General features: G+C 38.7%; 4 protein-coding genes and 2 long non-coding RNA genes across 7 annotated transcripts; 2 read left to right on the forward strand and 4 right to left on the reverse strand.

Annotated features, from left to right (window-relative positions):
• Positions 1 to 41: 41 nt before the first annotated feature.
• LOC108511326 lies at positions 42 to 368 on the reverse strand. The gene has a single exon (XM_017842882.1). It carries the CDS (start codon positions 366 to 368, stop codon positions 42 to 44), a length of 327 nt encoding a protein of 108 aa, XP_017698371.1.
• Positions 369 to 2,137: 1,769 nt separating this feature from the next.
• On the reverse strand, positions 2,138 to 3,035 carry LOC113462744 (translation initiation factor IF-2-like). The gene is made up of 2 exons (XM_026804784.2): positions 2,722 to 3,035; positions 2,138 to 2,561 (listed from the first exon to the last, which is right to left on the reverse strand). Exons 1-2 carry the CDS (start codon positions 2,858 to 2,860, stop codon positions 2,245 to 2,247), a joined length of 456 nt encoding a protein of 151 aa, XP_026660585.2. The 5' UTR covers positions 2,861 to 3,035; the 3' UTR covers positions 2,138 to 2,244.
• Positions 3,036 to 4,213: 1,178 nt separating this feature from the next.
• Positions 4,214 to 5,481, reverse strand: LOC113460982. 2 transcript variants are annotated; one of them, XM_026799908.2, is made up of 4 exons: positions 5,380 to 5,481; positions 5,190 to 5,240; positions 4,733 to 5,049; positions 4,214 to 4,642 (listed from the first exon to the last, which is right to left on the reverse strand). In XM_026799908.2, exons 2-4 carry the CDS (start codon positions 5,203 to 5,205, stop codon positions 4,427 to 4,429), a joined length of 549 nt encoding a protein of 182 aa, XP_026655709.2. In that variant the 5' UTR covers positions 5,206 to 5,240; positions 5,380 to 5,481; the 3' UTR covers positions 4,214 to 4,426. The 2 variants fall into 2 exon arrangements, with proteins under 2 accessions (XP_026655709.2, XP_038975447.1); XM_039119519.1 differs by having other exon boundaries at positions 5,190 to 5,481.
• Positions 5,482 to 8,936: 3,455 nt separating this feature from the next.
• On the reverse strand, positions 8,937 to 18,759 carry LOC120106552 (eukaryotic translation initiation factor-like). The gene is made up of 9 exons (XM_039119520.1): positions 18,415 to 18,759; positions 15,734 to 15,805; positions 14,760 to 14,855; positions 14,260 to 14,481; positions 11,654 to 11,751; positions 11,351 to 11,438; positions 10,885 to 11,235; positions 10,543 to 10,785; positions 8,937 to 10,331 (listed from the first exon to the last, which is right to left on the reverse strand). Exons 1-9 carry the CDS (start codon positions 18,601 to 18,603, stop codon positions 9,294 to 9,296), a joined length of 2,397 nt encoding a protein of 798 aa, XP_038975448.1. The 5' UTR covers positions 18,604 to 18,759; the 3' UTR covers positions 8,937 to 9,293.
• An 802-nt stretch (positions 18,760 to 19,561) lies between these two features.
• Positions 19,562 to 22,088, forward strand: LOC120106554. The gene is made up of 2 exons (XR_005508685.1): positions 19,562 to 19,614; positions 21,810 to 22,088. It is a non-coding gene; the product is annotated as an uncharacterized LOC120106554 (long non-coding RNA).
• A 146-nt stretch (positions 22,089 to 22,234) lies between these two features.
• Positions 22,235 to 22,690, forward strand: LOC120106553. Its single transcript, XR_005508684.1, has 2 exons — positions 22,235 to 22,274; positions 22,457 to 22,690. It is a non-coding gene; the product is annotated as an uncharacterized LOC120106553 (long non-coding RNA).
• Positions 22,691 to 22,845: the final 155 nt, after the last annotated feature.

Below are 22,845 nucleotides of genomic sequence, written 5' to 3' on the forward strand. Positions count from 1 at the left end.
ACCAAAAATGACTCTAAGATCTATATCTCTAAACCTCTAAGTCAAGCAGCAATGTCACGCATCTCCATAATGTGTTCACGTACACTTTTAGAACTGCTATGCCTCATGTTTGAAAGCCTTTTCATCAGGGTGCTAGCCAATGCCTTATTAGAGCTGATAAACTGCTCTTCTATGGCCTTCATGAAATCCTTTGTCTTATGGCAATCAGGGATCGAACCCTTGATGCCCTTACTGATACAAGACTTAATGAGCATCAAACTTAGGCGACTAGATCGCTCCCACCGCTCATAAGAAGCCTTATTAGTTGGCGAATTTGATTCCGTGGGGACTGATGGTTCATCCACACGAAGCACTAAGTCAAGGTCCATGCCCCCCAAAGTCAACAAAATTTTATCTTTCCAGTTAGAATAATTATCATCACTCAGTAATGGAACTTGAGATGATTCAGTACTCAAAAATGCAGTAAGAATAACTGTAAAAACCAATAACATATTATGCTATGAAACATTTCCAAAATTACAGTAAATTCAAACCTCCCTGTGGACAAAGGTTGCAACATGTATTGAATTTACTTAAACTTTATTACTAAGACTAGTAAATATTACACACTAAAAATAAGAAATTTTCATTATTTGTGGATGTAGAAAATTCTCATTTCAGTAATGAATCCACTATCTTATCTCAATTAAGACTTAATTGCAATATTAGATACCATTTAATTCCTTAATTTTGTCTCACGACTCTGAATGTGATCCAAATTACACATCATAATAATTTAAGATGTTGTGGCTACTCTCAAATTATCATGACATTTTCTTTAAAAAACGGTATCAACATAAAGCTTTAATGGGATAAATACCTTATATGAATTATTATAATTCATCTTAATTATCCCAAATAATAACTTTACATGATTTACCCCTTTATGATAAAACTAATGCATTAAGTATGATAGTTAATGAACTTTAGATGTGTAGTTGAAAAATCCAAAGAATAATAGCCAGATCAGCTTCAGATCGGTGGTGGAGCACTAGACTCACTTAAGTACCAGCCTTTCTTAGGCACGTAGGCCTTTTTGACAAGCTTTTCTTAGACACCATTATTCAATGGATAATTTCACTAAATATCAAAGAATTCAAGGCCTTTTGGCAACAAGATTTCATCATAAATATCATACTAATAACATTATTTTATCCCATTATTAACCTTGTATAATGACTTTCTTTTGGGGTCGGGTCATTATGTATGATGCAAGTGTTCAATTTCATGAGATGGTGATAAAAGAACTTTTATTGACTAAATTAAAGCATTCAAAAATTTATGGGATACTTTGGCTCATCACCACAAATATGCAAAAATTTAATCAACTTTATATCTTTTTCTACATAAGATGCTTTAGCTTGTCTTATACATGTATGACCCTTGATCATGAAAATATGAACAATTTAAATAATCATGATTCATCATAAGCAAGCATCTAAATTGATTATTTATGCAATACAATTCATTGCAGGGAGCAATACATAATTATCAGTGTACTATTCTATAACGAAACTTGAGTACAGGGACTAAATAAATATATTGGAGGACCTGTATATAATAAAACTTACTTTTGGGGTACCATATGATCTGCAAACACTTATCTCATAAAATTACACCGGATGATCTGCAAACAACGGACCTCAGGGGTACCTTCGGAAGCACCACTCGTATAACTAAAATCCACGGACACTTCTGCTTGATAGATAAATAAATAACACTTGTGGGCATCACTGACTTCGTTCCCTGCAGATTTATTGAGCCAAGAGCTTCCAAAGATGCATGAATGACTCCTTCCACTAATTAATGATGCGTGAGTGCATTAATTAAAGAAATTAGAAGATCGAATCTTATATCTATGAAATCTTGTGCTGAAAAAGTTTGTGGCCAAGTTATGGCTTAATGCAGAGCCAACTCTCAATCAACTTGAATGTTTTTGTTTTGCTGAACACGAAAGTAGTCTGAATTTTATGCAAGTTTTCCACCTTGAAGCCACCCATCTCTTCTTTAGACTGTTATTTTTTTCTAAATGGTTCATATCAACAAGGAAAATGAAATTACGTACATTCTGCTGTTTACTGAAAATGAAAGATACATGAGATGATCATCACTATATATAGATTGCAATCTAACAGCAGTCATCATCATAGAATGCAATTTAGAACACCACACTTTCGATGATAAATGGATGTAAGCCCTGAGAAATTAATAGAAGAAAAGAAGTACAAGGATCAACCAAATACTAGGGATGGCGGATAGGTGGGAAGTATATCGCACTTGCATCTGCGGTGCAGCACTGTGATGTCCATGTTGTGACCGACTATAATCGGAATTTGCACTGCCGGGATTTCTCCCGGCAGCTGCATCACCAGCTGCACCACCAGGTGTACCACCAGCTGCACCACCAGGTGCACCACCAGCTGTACCACCCTCTCCTTTGTGGTTCTCCTTCCTCCGAGCACCCGAGTCCTCACACTCTCCTCCTCTCCTGACTTCGCTCAACTCGGTGGTCTTGTTCGGGCCTACAAAAGGTGGACAAAGGAAGCATTTATCAATTCATCTCTTGCAAGGGGGAAAAAATAAGGAAAGGCAAGCCTAAAAGATAAATGCATGGTATAGTTTGGCACTGCTGGTGGAATGGCATGCAAGGTAAACTGCTCGTGAGAGATTGAGGCATCTGACCTTGAAGCCGTTGGCCTTGTGGTAGCTGTGGCAGTTGATGAGGTCCACTCCCTTCTGGAATAGTCATTTTGATGGCTGAGCACCTGGGAGACTGGAATAATAGGACAAGGAGAAGCCATGAGAGTATGATGGTCTGCATCTAATATCTGTGATTGGATAAGCAATGTGAGTTGTAGCAGCTGAACAGGAGCGCCAGGTTTGCTTATAGATGGGAAGGCATCATGGCCTGACAGGCATGACCCGGGGAATGGATGCTGTGGGGTTCATTAGTTTAGCCTCATTGATTAGTGACGATAATGAGATAGTGGCAAATGAGAATTCCATACCTTTCTTCTTTAATGGTTAAAGAAGGTTCATTTAGCACTACTTTGTTAGCCAGTAGTGGTGAAAGCGAAAGGAGAATTCGTATCAAAGCTCAACTTGGTACAGGCTCTTCGGGTTCTCCAGAAGAGAGCAGTTTAAACGCTCATGCTCTAACTCAGTGATCGACTCAAGGTTCAGGCAAGCCTACTAGAAGGGTGCAAGAAGGTTTTGGTATCACATCAGTTCGATATCCTACTTATGAGGTGGAGATTATCTTTCCAAGGGTGAGGCGACATACTGCTCATCAGGTGGCTTAGTAGAGAAGACGTCTACGAGAGGAAGCTTTAGATAAACCCCTTAAAGAATTAGAAGGCCTGGTATACTGCGATGTGTGATTTGATCAAAATTTTCATTTTACAGATTCGGACTGAGAAACTGTCATCCCAATCAGATTGAATGGGATGCCCCGGCTCTGACATGTGTTTTGGGAAAAGTAACATGAAACTCAGAATTATGGGTATATTCAATACTTCCAAATGAAAGGGGAATTGATCCATGGTCGATTCTATAACAGAAAATTGGGCATTAGCGACACTTTTTTGGCCTTTAGCGACGCATTTAAGCGTCGGTAAAAACCATCCCGACGCTTTCCTAAGCGTCGGTAAAGCGTCGCCTATGCTACAGTGGGGAAAATATAAATTAGCGACGCTTTTTGCCGCGTCGTTAAATGTGATTTTAACGACGCTTTAAAGCGTCGTTAGAATATTATTTTTTTTCGTGATTTTAACGACGTTTTAAAGCGTCGTTAGAATATTATTCTTTTTAAAAAAATTTCGTGATTTTAACGACGCTTTAAAGCGTCGTTAGAATATTATTTTTTTTAAAAAAAAATTTCGTGATTTTAAAAAGATGACAAACAATTGGATGCATTATCTTTCTACTAATAACTAAAATATTTTTTTTTTGGGTCAAATTACCATCTCTGTTTTAAGTAATGACCTTTCTCAAAGTAGATGATATATTAGCGACCTTTTATCTATCTTCAACATACAGCAAACGCACTGAAAGTTGGGTTATGAAGGTGCTACCTATAGGCTCAATTTTTAGGTCAAAGCACACAAGGAGGATGTGCCAAGAGCGGTGAAGCTGCAGTATCTCCCAATTGACCATCTAAAACAGAAGGAGATAGGAACGACAGTGACAAGCACAGATACTTCAATTTATTTTGATGAATATTTTACATTTTTACTCACAAATTACATCAGCGGACTCATTTGCAGAACAATTAAAACAAGCAAAAACTGGTTCCTCGAAGCTCCTCTTCTAAGACAATTAATTTACAACTAATAACTGGTTACTGTGAAGCTCCTTTTCTAAGACAATTCAGAGCCAGAAACATTACCTAATCACTCAAATCATCATCCAGGAAATCAAGTTCAGCATTATCTTCATCAGCTGCAGCACCCATAGTGGCATGATGAACCTCTAATGGCTCAACTATTTCAGTTAATGCTGCAATTTCTGTATGAGCTTTCCTTGACGCTATATCTGACTCTGCATTCTCATTCACCTCATTTTCATATGCCTCTGCTTGTTCCGCCTCAGTATAAAGAATCTCCTATATTCACAAGAGAGAAAATTGATTCAGTTAATAATCAAGCGAAAAAAATAAGAACAGCTAAAGGTAAAAGATAAATATAGCTGGTACCTCATCTTCTTGCAAAGATGGCTTCTCAGACTCAGCAACCCAATTATCTAGTAAGCTCTCTAGCATGCCGCTGTCAAGATATATGGAGTCATCAGTAGTTCTCTTTAATTGTCGCTCTCTAAGATGCAAGCTGTAATGGACATAAGCAAAATCGTTTAATCTTTTCTGAGCCAAGCGGTTATGCCTTGTACTATGAATTTGATCAAATATACTCCCATGGTGTTCGCAACCAAAGGACGTGCATGTCTGGCTCAATAACCGAATGGCAATTTGTTCCAGTTCAAGACAATTTATCCCATGTTGTTGCCACCATGAAGCTGTCAATGAAAGGAAGAACAAGAATAAACAAGCAATGTTTCAACACTCCATTCTACCACCCACAATAAGACAACAGCTGCATCTGACAAAGCATGCACAAGGCTGTACAGTTTCAGGTGCTGATCGTAGGGATTATTACCTGGATCCTGCTCCATTCTTGTACTCAAAGCCAGTTCAGCTCCAAAATCAGCTTTAACAAAAACAAAATCAGAAATCTAGGATGAACAACATGAGATCACAGAAAATATTAATAAAAGAATCTGTTAGAAAATTTACAGGTTATGAAGATATTAATCATTAAAAAATGATTTAAGTCGGATAGAGAGTACCTACGAAGCAGCAGAAACTTTTCTTCCATCATCTGGTTCCAATCGAGTAATGCATTCATTTAGACCTCGGATCACCTCTGGTAGCTACGAATTAGAAAAATGGTTATGAGTTTGGGAAAGAACCAACATGACCAAACATCAATTTCCAAGACTTTTCATCTATAGATAAACAAGCAGTACATCATCTGGTTTTATTTTACTTACTAGTTGTTACTGTCAAAATTTACCCATCATTTAATATGTCACCAATTCAACCCATAAGAAGCTTAGGAACCAATGAACATATTAAAACATATCTTTCAACCCATAAGAAGCTTAGGTTCTGGCCGGTTCGAAGCCGAAACAGAAGAAACAAGCCAAACCAACTCGGTTTCGCACCGGGTAGCTCGGTACTGCCCAAACCGGGCCGAAACCATGGCAAATACCTAATGTGAAAAATCAAGTTTATGGCTTGTGAATTAGACGGATAGGGTGTAAAAAGGGTGAGTATAATTAAGGAAACGGTAAGAGAACTTTTATTCTTTTGGATTGACAAAATTCAGAACTTACATACAAAGAGTTTCAAATCCTTGCATACGATCCTTAAGATTTGAATCCATTATTTTTTCTATGCATTTGCTCAAGGAAGAGGATTGAAAGAGGGTCGATGCCAGCATTCTATCCATAAAACTTTGCTCACGGTCAGAACTCAGAATTTTACATGAAATTAATTTTAAAAAAATTCTTGGTAAGGATATCTACTGCCATACTTTGAATAGAAAGAAGACATATCAGCTGTAATTCAGCTATTTGGCATGTAATCAATAAACAAATAAAGAGCTAATTGATAGCATAAGTTTCTAAATCCCTTCTTAATCAGAAACTTACACAGAAAACCCCCCCAAAAAAAATCTCTCTCTCTGAGAATAGCCATTACCACATTCAAATAAACCAAGATGGCCATTGCACCTCATTTCTTGGATCGAAGCAAAATCTTGGTAAAACCTAGCTTTGATCGATCAACAGCAGGACAAAATACTAGCAACGAGGGATGAACAAAAGAGAACGGAGATACCTGGAAGCATCGGTGACGGGGGCGATGCCGGAGAAGGCGCGGTTAAGGAGGACAGCGAGCAAGGAGAGGCCGCCCACGAAGATGGGCAAGCTCCGGACGAACCCATCGTTGTTGGAGACCCAGTCGCCTACCAAATCCCGCCGGGGTTTCGGGCCTCTGTAAGCCCCCTTCGCACCAAAGAAACCAAGTTATAGAAGAAGAGAGATGAGAGAGGAGAAGAGAGGAGGGTACGGCTGCGTACCTGAGGATAAGCCGAGGGAGGAGAGGGAATAGGCGGAGGGGAAGAGGAGGCTCTAAGGAGAGGCGAGGACGGGACTGGCCAGGAACGGCGACGGAGAGGAGAGGAGAGGGTTCGAAAGAGAAGAAGGCAGCCCACCTCCATCCGCGAAATTTTTGGGAGGTCGGCTCTTGGTGCTCAAGAACCAAACATCCATCATCTTAGGGCTGTGGGCTATGGAGGGAGGGGGTCGATGGGGTTTTGTGGAGGGAAGGAGTGAAGTCCGACGACGCTTATAAGCGTCGTCGTATTTTTTTCCTATGCCGACGCTTAAAAGCGTCGGCGGAACGTTTTTTACCGACGCTTTCTACAAGCGTCGGCAGTTACCGTTGCAAAAAAAAAATTTGCCGACGCTTTTTTGTAGCGTCGGCAATATAGAGTCGCCAAAACCCTTTATTGTTGTAGTGTTATAACCTTTCTCATATATTTTGGGGACCAATTCTTGTGCTTCTGAAGTTGGGAATATGGTGTCATATTCAATGCCGGAATTTGTTTCATTCCGAGGAGGAACCTAAGCAATTCATCCACTTACTCATAAATAAATAGATTCCTTTTTATCGACCGAAAGTAATTGCTTGCGGATTCATATTTTGTTCAAGAGTTTATACACCAAAGAGAGAAGATTCAATTCAATTTAAGCACTTAATTATCCAAATAAATGTTGTGACGTAACATTGATGTGAACTCTTCGGCCAACAATATGTTTTATAGTTATGTGCGATTCCATCCCCAATTTTAAGCCAATAGATGTTAATTTTAATGTTACATTGTTACCCTCATATGTTTGAGAGGGAACCGAAGAGATATCATCGCTCATAGTTGAGGAATGATAGTTCCATATCTGACAGATCGAGGATTCTTACCGTGCTTATATATTTTTAGACTCATCAATCTAAACGCTCCAATTTTTAGATAAAATCTTAATATATGGTATTTGAGTTCCATCCTTTGATCTCTATACGAGAGAGTGTGATAAGAAACAATAGTTCTATATTATATATATAAAAAAAAAGTGTTGAAAAATAATAGTCCTACGATCTTAGTGATGATCTTATCGTTATTCCTGGCAGGGATAGGGTCCCGAAGGGAAAGACAAGATCTTAGTGATGATCTTATCTTTTTGACACTTCGGTACCTGGGGCAGAGCTGCGGGCGGCTTGGACGGGCTTGTGCTATGCGCGGCGAGTGCTTCAGGCGCGGTCTATCCTTTTAGAGGGAGATTCGGCTACTGTGATCAGCTGGGTCCGAAAGGGCCCAAGCAGCCATGGGGGGTCCATCCCTTACTGTTCGACATTTTTGAGATGGCAAGAGAGTGTGTTACATTCCGAGCCATGCATGTATACCGTGAGGCCAATGGGGCGGCCGACTGGGTGGCGGCATATGTTGCGAGCCACTCAGGAGACACCCTATGGTATGGAGAGAGAGAGATGCCCGGAGCACTTCGGGACCTTTTGTTTTCTGACTCTATTGGGTGTATTCGTACCCGTGTTGTATGAATTACCCGCTTTAGCAAAAAAAAAAAAAAAAAAAAAAAAAAAAAAAAAAAAAAAAAAAAAAAAAAAAAAAAAAAAAAAAAAAAAAAAAAAGGAAAGACAAGATCCTATCAAACAAATGCCAAAGGTACTTTAATCTGAGAATCATAAAAATATCGGATAGATGGAGGACCTCAGTGACGGCTTTATTGACGGGGATTGGATACTGAAGGGAACGAGTGCCAGGAGTATTTTAGGCCACGGTAACGAAGATGGCATTATATTAATAACTCAGTAACTCAAGATATGCAATTAAAAATTTTTGAGCTATAGAGATCGAAGGAAAACTAGGATAAAGTCGAGGAGTTGAAATAACAATTGTTTTTCTAAATAAAATGTATAAAATTGGATCAAAGTTCTTAGTAACTTGCTCCAGGAATACTTTGCAAAATAATCTTTAACAATGTGTGCAATAAGAATACTTCAAAAATGCTTCCCAACACGCCACAGAAATCCTTCATATAAAACCTAGAGAACTCAAATAAGGACATTGTTGATCATATAGTTAAAATAAAATTTTCTGAAACCAAATTTTGCCCTGTCCAATGTCTACCCTCGCTCGGATAACATGGAAATAACTAACTAAAATAAGAATAGAATAACAACTAGGAATATGATTCTAATTTAATGAGAACTCACAATGAACCGCCAACATGAACAACAGTAAATCAGTGAAGAATCAAACAAGAGAAACTTAAAACAATATGACAAAAAAATTACATTAAAAAACGTAAAGCATTAATCATATTAAGCCTTGTTCTTCTTGGGCTTGAAGCAAATTAAGCTGTGGCCAAGAACAAAATCCATGGACCTTTTCCCGTCAACTTGAAACAATAATAAACACTCACGTCACCTTGCAAAAATATACAGCTCATTAGATTATTTGTTCTCCAATTCTCCACCAACAAACATTGTGACACTAGCTGCTCACCTCATGGGGAAAAATAGGGGAAAAAAAGAAATGAGGGGGAGGAGTCTTTGTTTAACTTTAACCAGAGTTGCAGAAAGCCAATTGGGAGCAACTAGACCCAAAAGCTAGCACTGCTACTATTCAGGAGAGAAGCTCCTTGCAGGCAGTGATATCTGCTGCCTGTGAACCTAATAATGCCTGACCAGATGGGCTTGCTTCTATACTTTTCATCACTGCATCAAACATTGCTGACTGGAACCTGCTATCTTCTACTTTCTTCAAGATCTCCTCCACTACTTTGAAACCCAATCCACCAGCCAAAATCAGCTTTCCGATGACTTCGCCAAAACAAGTAGGTGCTTTTGGTAAGTCTATACCTATATCATCCAGCATTGATCCATAAAGCAAGCACCCAGTCCCCAAGTCTTTTGGTGTAATAACCTCCTTGACAAACAAAAACTCGAGGAGCCTGACAACCGAATTGATGCAATTTGGGCCTTTGTCTAGAGCAAGATTGATGGCTTCTTTAACAACCTCAGGATAGTACTCAGGACTCTTCAACTCCTCAACACATTGCAATGCTTCATCAAGTATGCAGACATGGAAGTACTCCTCCAGAAGAGCAATTGTTTTCTTGTGCAGCACGTTAAGGTTGAGTTTTGGAGCACCAACCATCTTCTCAGTTATTGGAGCAGCACTAGGAGGCACCACACTCAGAGGCTTCAATGGCCCTAAAGTTTGTCCTGGTGTGTTCACCGCACCAGGAACAAGATTAGATGGACGGGATAGCAGCCCACCGCTGCCACCCTGCAACAATGCGCTAGTCTTACCGGTTAACAGGCCCCCGCTGCCCTGGGGAAGTAGCTTAGCATTGATGGGTGATGGCTTGCCAACCAAGGAACTCTCATCGCGAAAAGCATCACTTTTCGACGTGGATTTGGAACGTGCAACTTCCCAATTATCCGTATCTAACCCAGGCATTCCAGGCATCTTTCTTGTTCCAGGCATTCCAGGCATCATACCCCCAGTACCAGGTCGGTTGATAGGGAAGGCTCCAGGGCGAAGGCCTCCATGAGCACTTCCACTGCGGCCATTTCTCATGTTTGCAGTTGCTCCTGGACGCAACCCAAGATTCTTTTCTGCCTCAGTGTGGATTTCGGTTATGGTCTTTGCTTTCACCTGCAAAACCACAAGGAAGCAGAGAAAATCCAAGAAAATCAATCAGACCTAAACATACTTTCAATCAGCTCTGCAAACTAGAATCAGTCAGAAGATCAAGTATTCTGTAATTGTCTTTATACCAGTAAACCAATCTTGGATTTTAACTTCAAGCCAGGCTAAATTTACAAAGATTACTTTGTGTTAAAATTGATGGATTTGGAAAACTAACCTCTTCACGTCGAGGCACCCAGTTGTTGGCACGCAAATCAAGAACATCACGAACCATGAACCTCAACCGTGGTGCAAGCTGGGGGTTTGTCATCAGCTCCTTCAACCGGTTGAAATAGGTATCACTAAAACGACGGGACTTTGGGCTTTTATCCAGCTGCTTACCAATGGTATTGAATAACTGACAGATTGCCTCAACATTTTCCTCAGCGGGGCATGACTTACCATCATGTCCCAGTAGCTCCTGTTTGCACTAGCTGTATTAGGCATTTTTATCCAAGTAAAAAGAGGTCTTCAGACATTCAAAATAATCAATAACAGGGCAAAGAATATGTATATTAACCTGAACAATATGATGAACTATTTTCTCTGGCACCATTTTTTGCTTTAAAAGCTCCCCAATCAGGCGGATGTTCCCAAGGGTGCGGAGCTTCACTAGTCTTTCTTTATCCCTGCGTTCCATTTCTTGACCTGGGCCAGTCAACTTTCTAACCTCAGCCCTCAGATTGTCAGCACCTTCAAAGGCCTCCTGACAATTGTTTAAGAGTATTCGCTTGAACGTGATCTCCTTTCCACCAGGTTCTTCAGGAGGAAATGGTGGAAGCTTCTCACTGAGATCAGAACACAGTTGAGCATACATGGGGCAAAAGGTAGGTTCCAAAACCGCTTTTTCAAATATGAGCATGATAACATCCTGCAACATTAGTTTGTTCAACAGATAAATTTTGCAACTGGAACCCAACAATACCATATCATATTTTTCATTAAAATTAAAAAGGTTATTAAATTGTAAAAAAAACCATTGCTACCTTTAAAATATCAGGTGTGGTGATTCCTGCATCAATCAGTTGGCCCTTGAGAACATCAAATTTCTCTGGTGTCAATTTGTTTAGTATACTGTATAAAAAAATGATAATATGTATTACATTGATGCAGACTGATTCAATTGCATAATATCATAGCAATTAAATAAAGGAAAACCAAAAAGAAGAGGCAAATAGAAAGGAAATAAATTTGGGTAAGTAATAATTGAAATATCTATCAGCGTTTTCAGACACTAAAAGCTGATCAATATTTCCCAGCAGGCTAAACTAAGCATTCAGATTCATTACCCCTTCACCGCTTTCAGAACCCGTTCTTTGTCAGATAGATTGCCTCGTCTGGCAGACCATGGCACTTCAGCCTTGAGTAGTACAGGAGCAGGTCCTGCCTGATAGATCACAAGAACAGCATCAACTGTCAGAAAAAATAAAGACCTTAGGACTTAAATTAACAAAAAAAAAAAAAGTAAAACACATAAATTGGTCATGACCCATATTTCACATTAAAAAAAATCAGAATAAAAATGCTCTAAGGTGACAAAAGGAGGTAAAGCCATTTGCCGGTCACAGGTAAGCTTCATGCACTAAAAACAAACAGAATTCCAGATTCCAACTTATCATCAAATTTTTGAGCCACAAATGACTACCAGTTGAAGTCGGAATACAGATCAATGCTGTGTACAAGAAACTCAATAAGATAGCAGACATACTTACAGAGAAGAAAACACGAAGCAAGTCCAAAATTGCTCATGTAAGCCATTATAAAGAAGAACAAAATTGCAGAACCTAATAATTGTATGACAGTAAGGTGTTGACAACAGAAAATTTCCTTAAAAAAATTTGTGGGATAACCAAGAATGATGCCAGTATAAATTGCGTCAAAGAAGTGTTTTCTTAAAAAATATGGTGATATCACCATGAATGATGCCAGTATAATCACATCGAGGCAGTGTTTTTCCCTTTCTACTATGTTGCTTGACTTGTAATTTTTTAAACATTAAAAAAAAGAAATCCCAGAAACTCACAGCTTCAAAATATATAAAAAAGAATATCCTATTATGAAAAATAAAATAAGTTTTGTGACTGCTTTCAAAGTTCCCACAATATTATCTCAAGCACTTCTTTTGTGGATAGTAAGCACTTCAGAATTCTGACTTATGTAAAACTAAACACTGAACTACCCCAAATAGCTGAAAACAATTTCAGCAGTGCTGCAGAGCAATTAAGTATCTCCTCATTAAGTTTCTTGTCCATGGTCAGAATATTTGTCTTTGCCCTCTTTAAGTTTCTTCAAGCAACAAACTATTACAAACCTAATTTGCAGTTAGGAAATCTCGGTAATATATTGACTAAAAGAATAGCAAAATAAAGTGTAACAAAACTCAAGGCATGTAACAGCTCTCTCTAACTAATCAAGGCATGAAATTCTCAGCAAACTTGGCCACATCAACGACTTAATACCTTCCCATTAATGCCTTCCCATAAACAGAAGCTATTTTCCATCTAAGAAAGTAGTTCTTGTGTTGCTAAAAGATAAATGAAGCACATCCATCTTAGATTCACAATATTTATTACTTCCATCTTAGATTCACTAGGAATATTGAGATGTTGATTACCACAGATACTAAAGGTCAAAATCCCCTGGACTCTCTCTGAGTCTCCTTATTTCATTAAAACAATATTCAAAGCAAGAGAACTTCTTTCAAAAGATCTCTCTCCCTTGTCTCTACCAAATTAAAAGCCCAATTTTGATGGGAGTTTCCTAAATAAATTGGTTTCAAACTGGATGAAATTAGCCACAGACCATAAATAATAAAAAGTTAGGATATCCACAGAAAAATAATAAAATAGTATAAAATGATGCTAGAATATTATACCTTAAGGTTTTTTCTTTCAACAATTATACTATATTGAATGCTTCTGATTTCAAAGAAAATGTTTTAATGTAAATTCTGAATGCAAATGGTCGCTTATAATTTGTCATGATGATACATGAACTTAGCATGACTGATATAGACAGAATGATGTATCTAGGCTGCTGAAATGGAACTAAGATCAGTCTGCCCAGGCTTACACTGGCAGTATGGCCGACTGTACAAAATTATTTCCACTTCATTTCAATAGTAATCAAGTTGCTTCAGACCTTGCAGTGAAGGAAGAGTGAACTGTTTAAAGAGAATGGATCTCAGTTGATCTTTAAGCCTGTGTGCAAATTTCGTGCATGATTTCTTTCACACGGACTGATTCAATGTGAGTAGTTCAAATGATGCAAATGGTTTAGTAATTACATAATTTTATATGTAACAAAGCACCATGATATTTTTCTTGAAACCCCATGTCATGATTCAAAACAATACAGTAAATAACGTGTCTCCAATTGGAAGACACATAAAAATAAGGGAAAAATATTCAACTAGCAGAACAAATAGACTTACAGGGAAAACGATGAATTGAAATAAATAAATGCAAAACAAAGCTAGCAAAGATGTACACATATCAACTTAAATGAAGCAAAGAAAATGTCTACATGGGCATCACATGATAACAACTATTTTTCTAAGTGATAAAGCTTGAAACAATGTGTAAAGAAAAGTTTAAAACAAGATGTAAAGTCACATGACTCAAAACAGGTAGGGTTGAAATAACTTATGGCTACATTAGTCAAAAATGAACTAGTCTTATCCCATCTGGTTTGGCTTTATAAATTATGCGCAGAGACAAATTTCTACATCCATCATGGACTAAGAAGAAAAGAATGTACATATAATACAAAGCAACAAACTAGGCCACCCCCAACCCCCAGAAGGAAGGGGAGGGGGGTTAACTGGTGGTTTCAAAGGATAAGAAAAGAACAAGTAAAGCAATCCAGAGGAAGAAATTAAGATGTTAGTAATTACCACTTGGCCAGAAGATACTTGAACTCTTGAAGAAAATTGAGAGCTCAATTGGTCCTGCCCATCAAATTGTTCTGGTTGTCTTGTGTTGGGTGGATATGACTCCTTATTATCACGAATCTTATCCCAAGACCGCTCCTCTCCAGCTGAGGACAGTTGTCCCAATCGGCCACGCCAATCACGATTGTCTGGGTCGGAATAACGAATATGTGATTGACCTTGCAGCTAAGAGATGAAAGAAAATATCAGAAAGAGAATAAATAATAAAAGCACATAGTAAAACAATTATTTCTATGTAAAATGATGCGAGCATTATGCTTTCCAAAGGCTTCCCTTTGTAAAGAATTGCATATGGTACATGTAATAGGCATTGCAGGATATCAAAAGAGCCAAAATACTCTCCAGCAAAATTCAGTCCAGATACATAGAGGGGACATTCATATCAAATATGTCCATTTGGATGACACATGCACATTCAAAGAATAAGACCTCAAAGATCTTACATTTGCATCAGCACGAACCCAACTTTGATCTTCACCATGAAGTTCTGCCTCAATCTCTTGCTTGATTTTCAAGATATCTTCAGATGCATGAACTGCCTGTCATAAGGCAACAGCAACTAAACCAAGGATATAGAAAGATAACAAGATACCAGATTACAAAACATATGAATGATGCACAAGAAGCATCCAAAAAGAATGCCTAGTTAAGACATCAGAAATGTTCTTGGCATCAGAAATTTCCATCGCAGCTGATAGGCGTCCTAGTGGTGGCAAAATATTGGAAAACTGAATGAACACACCATGAAATTTTTTATAAGAATAATAATCAAATGATCATCTGCCCAAAAATTAGTAGGGAAGTTTCATCTCTTAAAAGGTTTTTACATTACAAACTTTAAGGTAAAGCTCTCATTTATCCCCTCCTAAGCAACAGCAAGGGAAATTATCAAGCTGCCATGAAACATTTTGGGCATGTAATGTTTCTATTATGGACCTAATCAAGAAAAAAGAATGTCCCTCAAATAGCCTTTATTTTAGATTTAAATATAAAATCGCTCATCCTTTAAAGGTGATTGGAGAGGTTTAAATCTTTGGATTTTGACTCATGCTAGCACAAAAAAATCTAAATCGGTTTCATCAGATAAAAGCATAGTGACCACAAACAAAATATCTCCCATAAAATATTGGTTAAGTGTAGCTAAAACAGTCTTGCTCAATTTTTACTTGTCAGCTGTTGCTCAATGCTTTCCTTTCATTTATTAAAAGATTTTTTCCCATTAACTTCGTTCATTGGATTTTCAGCAATAATTACTATGAGAAACATAGTTTTTTGAGGTTTTACTGAGGAACCAACTTAAAAGGAACAGTGACAAAGGTAAACTTTCTTGATAAAGGAAAGCAATGAATACTCAAAGCTGACCAGCTTGAAGCAGGAGATCAGAACAGATAAATAGTCCACAAACACATTAGTGTACCTCTCGCAGTTGTAAAAGTTGGTCCCTTGAATAACGAATTAGCTCATGAGCCTCAAAGCGTGAATCTCCAGTCTGCAGCAGGATCATCAAAATCAGGTCATAAAAATCCAAGATAGCATCTTGAATACAATACATCGAAGGAAGCAAAACTACAGAAGATTTCTCACAGCATAAACCACCAAAACTCATCAAGAGCAAAGAAATTTTTTTACAAGTTCTTATGGGCCACAAAGCTTCAATCTGACAGTAGATTATAATGCTATCATGGAATAATGGATCCTAAGTTATTCAAATGAACCAGACAAGCTGGGATAGATATCCGTTATGTAATTATTTATCCAGATAAATAAATATACCTCCACTCTTGGAGATTTTTTTTTTTTTTTGAACATATACCTAGCAGCTTAAACCATTTAATTATCATGTAAAAAAGCATTTAAACAAATAAAGAGAAACCGGTGATGACAATCTCAAAATGATAGAACTCGTATGTAATTGTTCATTTAAATGTATAAATACATCATGATATTTCATGATTTTCTATCTTTTGAAACTATATGCAATGATCTTCTAAAATTCAATTTTTGGTTACGCAAAGAAATTTCATATTATCCTTATAATTACAAAATTGCAACTTCTACTCCAAATAAAATTTCCAAAGTCACATTTTCTTATTTTTATCATCTTACGTTCATTATTTTGTCAACCTTTTCCCTTTACAAATGAAACACCTTCTAATAATAAATCTCTACTTTAATTTTCAAATGCTCTAAATCTAGGAAAAGAAGAAAATTGCAGTATTGTATGCAAAATCTCAAATGAAGCCTAGGCTTCTTGGCTCATTTGCAATATGGCAAAACCATAATAAAAAGCCCTTTTCTATGGTAATTGTTATTACTTACTTTTTCGTATCCATGTAAAGAAAAAATCTTATTTTTTCTTGTACTATTATTGATTCTTACAACAATATCCTATGCAAGAATCTCTATTTCAAAGTTCCTCTCTAGATTCTAGCTTTATACACCATCTTGGACAAGAAGCTCCGACTCTTAATATCTTGCTTACAGGTCTCATTGCAATACCTTACGCCATAAAACTTCAATATTTTGATAATCTCCTGTTTGTTCTTTTTCTTACATCCATTATTGCAAGTCTTGTCACTTCTTGTTGTCTCACTGTAAGTCGGATGCCCGAACTGCACTTCATCTAGAAGTGTGCAGTTCTGGGTGTTTGTTTTGACATTAGTAACTCTAAAATGGAGCAATGAGGCTCCCAGTTCAGTAAAACCGCCAAACTTCACATCCACTTTGGGTGATATGAAGTCAATATCCATAAGTTTAAGAAGCACATTTAATGCCCTCAAACTCGCTCCCTCTTTACATATAGACCAGTATAGCTCACTTGGGCTATAAGTATCATTAATAATAGTTTTAGTGCCCAAAAAATTGCTTTTCTTGTGGAACTAATGTTCTCAAAGCTAAAGTTCTCAGAACTCGAGTCAACGAATTAAAATTCAGACACTTCTAATGCTTACTTTGAAATAAAGACATCATTATCAGACGATGGGAAAAAGAGTCAAAAGGAAGTGACAGAGGGTCCACAACTCCCTATTGCATTGAGATGGAAGGTGAGAGTTAAAGAAGAGATCTCAATGAAAGGATATGGTGTCTCCTTTTGGCTTAAAAAGTTGGTGTATAATTTTAAGAAAAAGACTGATCAATAGGATCAATTAACATCCATTCTACACACACACGCACACACTCTCATGCACACAAGTGCAGATGGGAAGCAAAGGGAACTCTTCATGCTTATAAAAATCAACTTAATGCATATCATTACTATTTGCAGAAGTGGATTTTTTTGTCTTTTTTTTTTTGGGTGGTGGTGGGGGGGGGGGGGGGTACAACATCTGGCTTCTTTATAGATGGAGAAATGCATCACTTCTGCACAATTTAACTTTATGACAGATATTATACTTAACTTTATTACTTGCCACGAATATACAGATTATAGCTCATATGCCAACTAATCAAAATTCCTTTAAAAAAATTCTAACATTCAAACACCTGATGCTATGAGTCCCTAAACATACGAACAGTTAGTTGGATATTTTAATTGCATAACCAAGTTGATTCCTCGTATATTTATTAGATGCGAGAATTTTTGCAGATAAAGTTTCAAGAAGAGGATCATCCTGATAAAATCATCCATCGTATAAGTACCGTATCAAAGAACTTCTTCGCTCCCTAGCACTAATCACACTTCATTAAACAATCAAAAGGAGTTTATTTTTCACGACCAAATAGAGAATAGATAATCAGGAAACAATTTCAAAAATATATCTTTCATCTTCTTAGAAGCCTCGGAGAGAGGGCGAGATTAGGAAAAAAAACTAAAAAAGAAAAAAATTAAAAGAACACAACGAAACGCAACTCAAGATTTCACTTCTAAACCCTATCATGACCTATCAAGGACCCATCTTTCCCAAGAAATCAACTCCACTCGAGATCAAAGATATCAGACTAAGCACCAACAAACCCGTCGGAGCAATCCAAGAATCTAACAGACCGACCAAAACCCTAGCTCCCACATGATCAGTACGTACTCCCGAAGGGAGAGCAAAGGAAGCCAACTTTGGCCGACGCGAAGAAACCCTAGATCCGGGGAAGAGGGGTGCTTACCTTGCCGGTGGCAGCGATGCCATGGGGGCGTAAGAAGGGGAGGTCGAAGGGCGAGGAGGAGCTCAGGGACGATGACCCTCCAGCGGACGCGGCGAAGGCGGGGGAGTCGAAGCGAGGAACGAGGAGTCTGCCGCCTCGGTTGCCGCCGCCACCCGGCCTCAAGCTAATGACCGTCTGATCTGACTGCATACCTCGATCGATCCACTCTCTCGGCCCTGATGGGATCGCGTCAACCGTCCGATCTAATCGCGGTACACTTCCGCGAAGGGCAAGGAAGAGAAGCCTTCGGCGGAGCCCTCTCTCCCTATGGAAGAACAAGGCGGAAAGGGGGAAGGGGGTGGGGGAAGAGCTTTTCTTATGTCTGAGCGGTGGGATTTTAGGGTTTCGATGAGGGTATTTTGGGTATTTAGGCGTATAACGCCGAAGAGGCTACGCAACTACGCAAGTTGCTCACGGGTGGTTCTATATACACCCCCCCTATTGCTCAGGACCCCCCCCCCCCCGCAAAAACCAAAAAAAAAATACCCAAACTAACCTTTAGTGTAATTACCATATTGCCCTTGAAATTTTCTCATACACCCCCCTTCCTCCTCCTCCGTTTCGTTTTGAAAAGAAAAAAAAACCCCCCCTCAAACCCCTCTTAAACCCCTCGATCCATTTACATCGTTTAGGCGATCTTTGAAGGAGATTTAAGCCCCATTCGAAGCATGGACAAGCAACTAGTGATTTGGGACGAAGAATCGGCCGCAAAGGTACGTGTTCCACCTTGTTTCGAAATTTTTTTTTTTTCACGGTTCGTGCTCCGTTTGGCATTGGATCGCCGAACAAAAGGCTTCTGTTCGGCTGAACAGTGCCGAACAGAAGCCTTCTGTTCGGCAACCCTCAACCGAACAGAAGCCTTCTGTTCGGCTGCACAGTGCCGAACAGAAGGCTTCTGTCCGGCACTGTGCAGCCGAACAGAAGGGTTCTGTCCGGCTCTGGGCAGCCGAACAGAAACCTTCTGTTCGGCACTGTGCAGCCGAACAGAAGGCTTCTGGTGCCAAATCGCGTGCCGTGCTGAATTTTGTGCCGAACAGATCCTCTGATTCATTAATTCTTGGTGATAAATTATTTTATATGTAGGGCTATGCTACAACCGAATCGAGTATAATTGGATCAGAATTTGTACTGGATTACACAAGCGAATTTACAACTTACGAGGTATTATAATGTATTGTGCAATTTTGTATTAGTTTAGCGAGCTATTTTTACAACTGTGTACTTACATAAATTGTTTAATGTATAGATCTTCAAGAGTAGAGAAAACTTGTGTAATTGGTGTCGTGAAGCTGGGAGGCGAAATGGTTTTGTTGTTGTAATCAAATCATCCGATGCAGGTACCATTTCTAAGAAACCCAGAATTACGTTAGGTTGTGAGAGGGGTGGGACGTACCGAACCAAAAAAGAAAAGCGAATAAAGACTGCCTGTGGGACAAAGAAGTGTGGATGCCCTTTTGCATTAAGAGGAAAGAAATTGGATACTGCGGATGATTGGATATTACTGGTCGTATGTGGAGTGCACAATCATCCCGCTGCAGAGAATCTGGAGGGGCACTCATATGCAGGGAGATTATCTGAGCAGGAGACGGAATTGTTAGTGGATATGTCGAAGAGTTTGGTTCGTCCAAAGGACATATTATCCACATTGAAGGAAAGAGATGCCCTCAATGTTACGACTATCAAGACTATCTACAATGTACGTCAACGGTTTAAGGTTGCAGAGAAAGCCGGGAGGTCTGAAATGCAACATCTATTAGGTAAATTATCAGAGGCTAAATATATTGAGTGGCATAGGAATTGTACTAATACGGATGTTGTGCATGACTTATTTTGGGCACACCCTGGCAGCATTGATTTGTTCCGTGCATTTCCCCGTGTGTTGATAATGGATTGCACGTACAAGACGAATAGGTATCGTCTTCCGCTCTTAGAGATTGTGGGGGTGACATCTACTGACATGACATTTTCAATTGCTTTTGTATACTTAAATTCTGAGCGGGAAGAAAGCTATACTTGGGCATTAGAGAGATTGCGCAGTGTCATAGCTGATGATGTTTTGCCCGAGTTGATTGTTACAGATAGAGACTTGGCTTTGATGAATGCAATTCATAGAGTATTTCCTACTGCTAGACATTTATTATGTAGATGGCATATTAGTAGGAATGTTTTGGCCAAATGCAAAAAAATTTTCGAATTGAAGGAGAAATGGGATAAATTTATTATGAGTTGGAATGTACTAGTGCTGTCCTCCACGGAAGACGAGTATAATGATTGCTGGAGTGCACTGCAGAGAGAGTTCGGTACCTATCCAGATGCACTACAGTATGTGTCAGATACTTGGCTGAGCAAATACAAGGAAAGATTTGTTGCGGCGTGGACGGATACATGCAGGCACTACGGAAATGTGACGACAAATAGGTATCACAAATAAAGACTCATTTAATTTTAATTTGCCTCAATTCTTATATCTAACTTTCATTTGTTTACTAGGGTCGAGAGTGCACATGCAAAGCTCAAAAAGCAGCTTGGATCAAGCCAAGGAAGTTTCGAGTCATCTTGGACTAGAATACATGGATTGATTGAGTTGCAGCACAGCTCCGTTAAAGCCTCATTGGAGAAGAGTTTATTGGTAGTGCCGATACGGGACATGTCGGGACGTGCCGTGCCGAGATGTGCCGATACGGGATGTGCCGTGCCGATACGGGATGTGCTGAGACGGATAACTATTTGGATATTTCTGCCATTGTTACATATTTTCTATCATTTGATATTATTTGCAGGTTTTTCGTACTAGAGCCCAGTCACATACGCCCATTATCTATATTGATGCTATTCCTTCTGCCTTGAGACCATACATCCAACATATCAAGGATGTAAAAGCTGATGGGAATTGCGGATTTAGGGCAATAGCTGACTTACTGGGATTTGGAGAAGATGACTGGGTGCGTGTTAGGAAGGATTTATTGCAAGAGTTGCAATGTCATTCGGACCACTATCGCACATTATATGGTGTGGAAGGGACGATTGCTGAGATCACTCATGCATTATCATATTATGATGATTGTCCACCATATGACAGATGGATGACTATGCCGGACATGGGTTATCTTATAGTATCCTGCTATAATGTTGTCCTATACCATCTCTCGTTGCAACAATGTCTGACCTTCCTACCTCTCCGTTCTGTGCCAGTACCTCTTCTATCCCGCAAAGATATCGCTATCGGATTCGTAAATGGAAATCATTTTGTTGAGGTACTACGTTCACAACACTTGCGAATATTTAATTTTGCTTATTTAATTTTGCTTATTTATAATTTTGTAGCTATTAATATTTTCTTATTTCTAATTTTGAAGGTGTTCTTGTTGCCGGGACATCCCGTTCCGCCAGTAGCGACCAACTGGCGAAAATATCATCTTCTTTGTGCTACCGGATGGAAAAATTCATATTAAGCACGGATTCAACAGTTCAAAGAGAGCATCTCACCTAATGTTATAATTAGCGAGACAGTAGAGTTAGATTGATTGTTTATATATGTACAATTTTTGAAAGTTATAAATTTTTTTGGGCTCTTAGAGTCATGTACTGTGAAACTCCATCATCAATATAAATCAAAAAATATCTGTCTTCGCATTTTTCGGGTATTGGGGGTGCTGAGGTGGCTCTCCATCAGCTGGGAATACATATGAAGACTGTTGTTTCCGTTGAGATTTCAGATGTAAACAGAAACATACTTAAGAGCTGGTGGGAGCAAACAAATCAAACAGGGGAACTAATAGACCTTTCAGGTAGCAACCGCTATAGTCGTGATGGGCTGGAGGGTAAACATTCATCTCTTTTTTATGATTATTTTCGCATCTTAGACCTTGTGAAGTGCATCATGGGGAAGAACTTCTGATTGCACCATCTCACTTTCTTGTTTTTGGGTCAGTGAATCTAGTTGTATGTTACATCAGGGTACGTTACAGCAGGCATCATCATTTCTGAAGGAAAAGTTGAGCAGGCATTATCATTTCTTTTGTTGGAAAAGAGGGCTCTGTGATGTTCTTGGTCAGGTGAGCGAAGCGCAAATAGGCTGCGCGCTTTATTTGGGGGAGTGAGAAATTAAGGGGGTGGTAGAGCATCTTTTAAATGTTTGCCTTTGATGATTGAGGCGGATTTTCTGATAAGCAACAGTTATGTTAGCTATGTATTTAAAATGTTGAAAGATCATGAGGATGTTCTCTTTGAACCTTAACTTGCATTGCAGAGTTAGATTGATTGTTTATAAAATAGAACGGGCCAGGCTTTACAAAGATTACACGTAAATGTACCAAAAATATATATTTTTCATTAATATCAAAGGCTTTACAAAGATTACAAAGGCTCCATCATCAATCCCTATGACGCCGT

This window comes from Phoenix dactylifera, unplaced genomic scaffold (assembly GCF_009389715.1).
Source record: "Phoenix dactylifera cultivar Barhee BC4 unplaced genomic scaffold, palm_55x_up_171113_PBpolish2nd_filt_p 000564F, whole genome shotgun sequence".
NCBI lineage: Eukaryota > Viridiplantae > Streptophyta > Magnoliopsida > Arecales > Arecaceae > Phoenix > Phoenix dactylifera.

What these genes read in the sequence shown, in the direction of transcription:
- LOC108511326 (XM_017842882.1), bottom strand. Translation starts at nt 368, where the DNA reads ATGGACCTTGACTTAGTGCTTCGTGTGGATGAACCATCAGTCCCCACG.
- LOC113462744 (XM_026804784.2), bottom strand. Translation starts at nt 2,860, where the DNA reads ATGCAGACCATCATACTCTCATGGCTTCTCCTTGTCCTATTATTCCAG. An exon ending in ACAAGGCCAACGGCTTCAAG is followed by an intron (nt 2,562 to 2,721) that starts GTCAGATGCCTC and finishes CACCTTTTGTAG; the next exon opens with GCCCGAACAAGACCACCGAG.
- LOC113460982 (XM_026799908.2), bottom strand. An exon ending in CATCTTTGCAAGAAGATGAG is followed by an intron (nt 4,643 to 4,732) that starts GTACCAGCTATA and finishes TTGTGAATATAG; the next exon opens with GAGATTCTTTATACTGAGGC.
- LOC120106552 (XM_039119520.1), bottom strand. Translation starts at nt 18,603, where the DNA reads ATGCAGTCAGATCAGACGGTCATTAGCTTGAGGCCGGGTGGCGGCGGC. An exon ending in AACTTTTACAACTGCGAGAG is followed by an intron (nt 14,856 to 15,733) that starts GTACACTAATGT and finishes GCCTTATGACAG; the next exon opens with GCAGTTCATGCATCTGAAGA. An exon ending in GTTCTGAAAGCGGTGAAGGG is followed by an intron (nt 11,439 to 11,653) that starts GTAATGAATCTG and finishes TTTTTTATACAG; the next exon opens with TATACTAAACAAATTGACAC.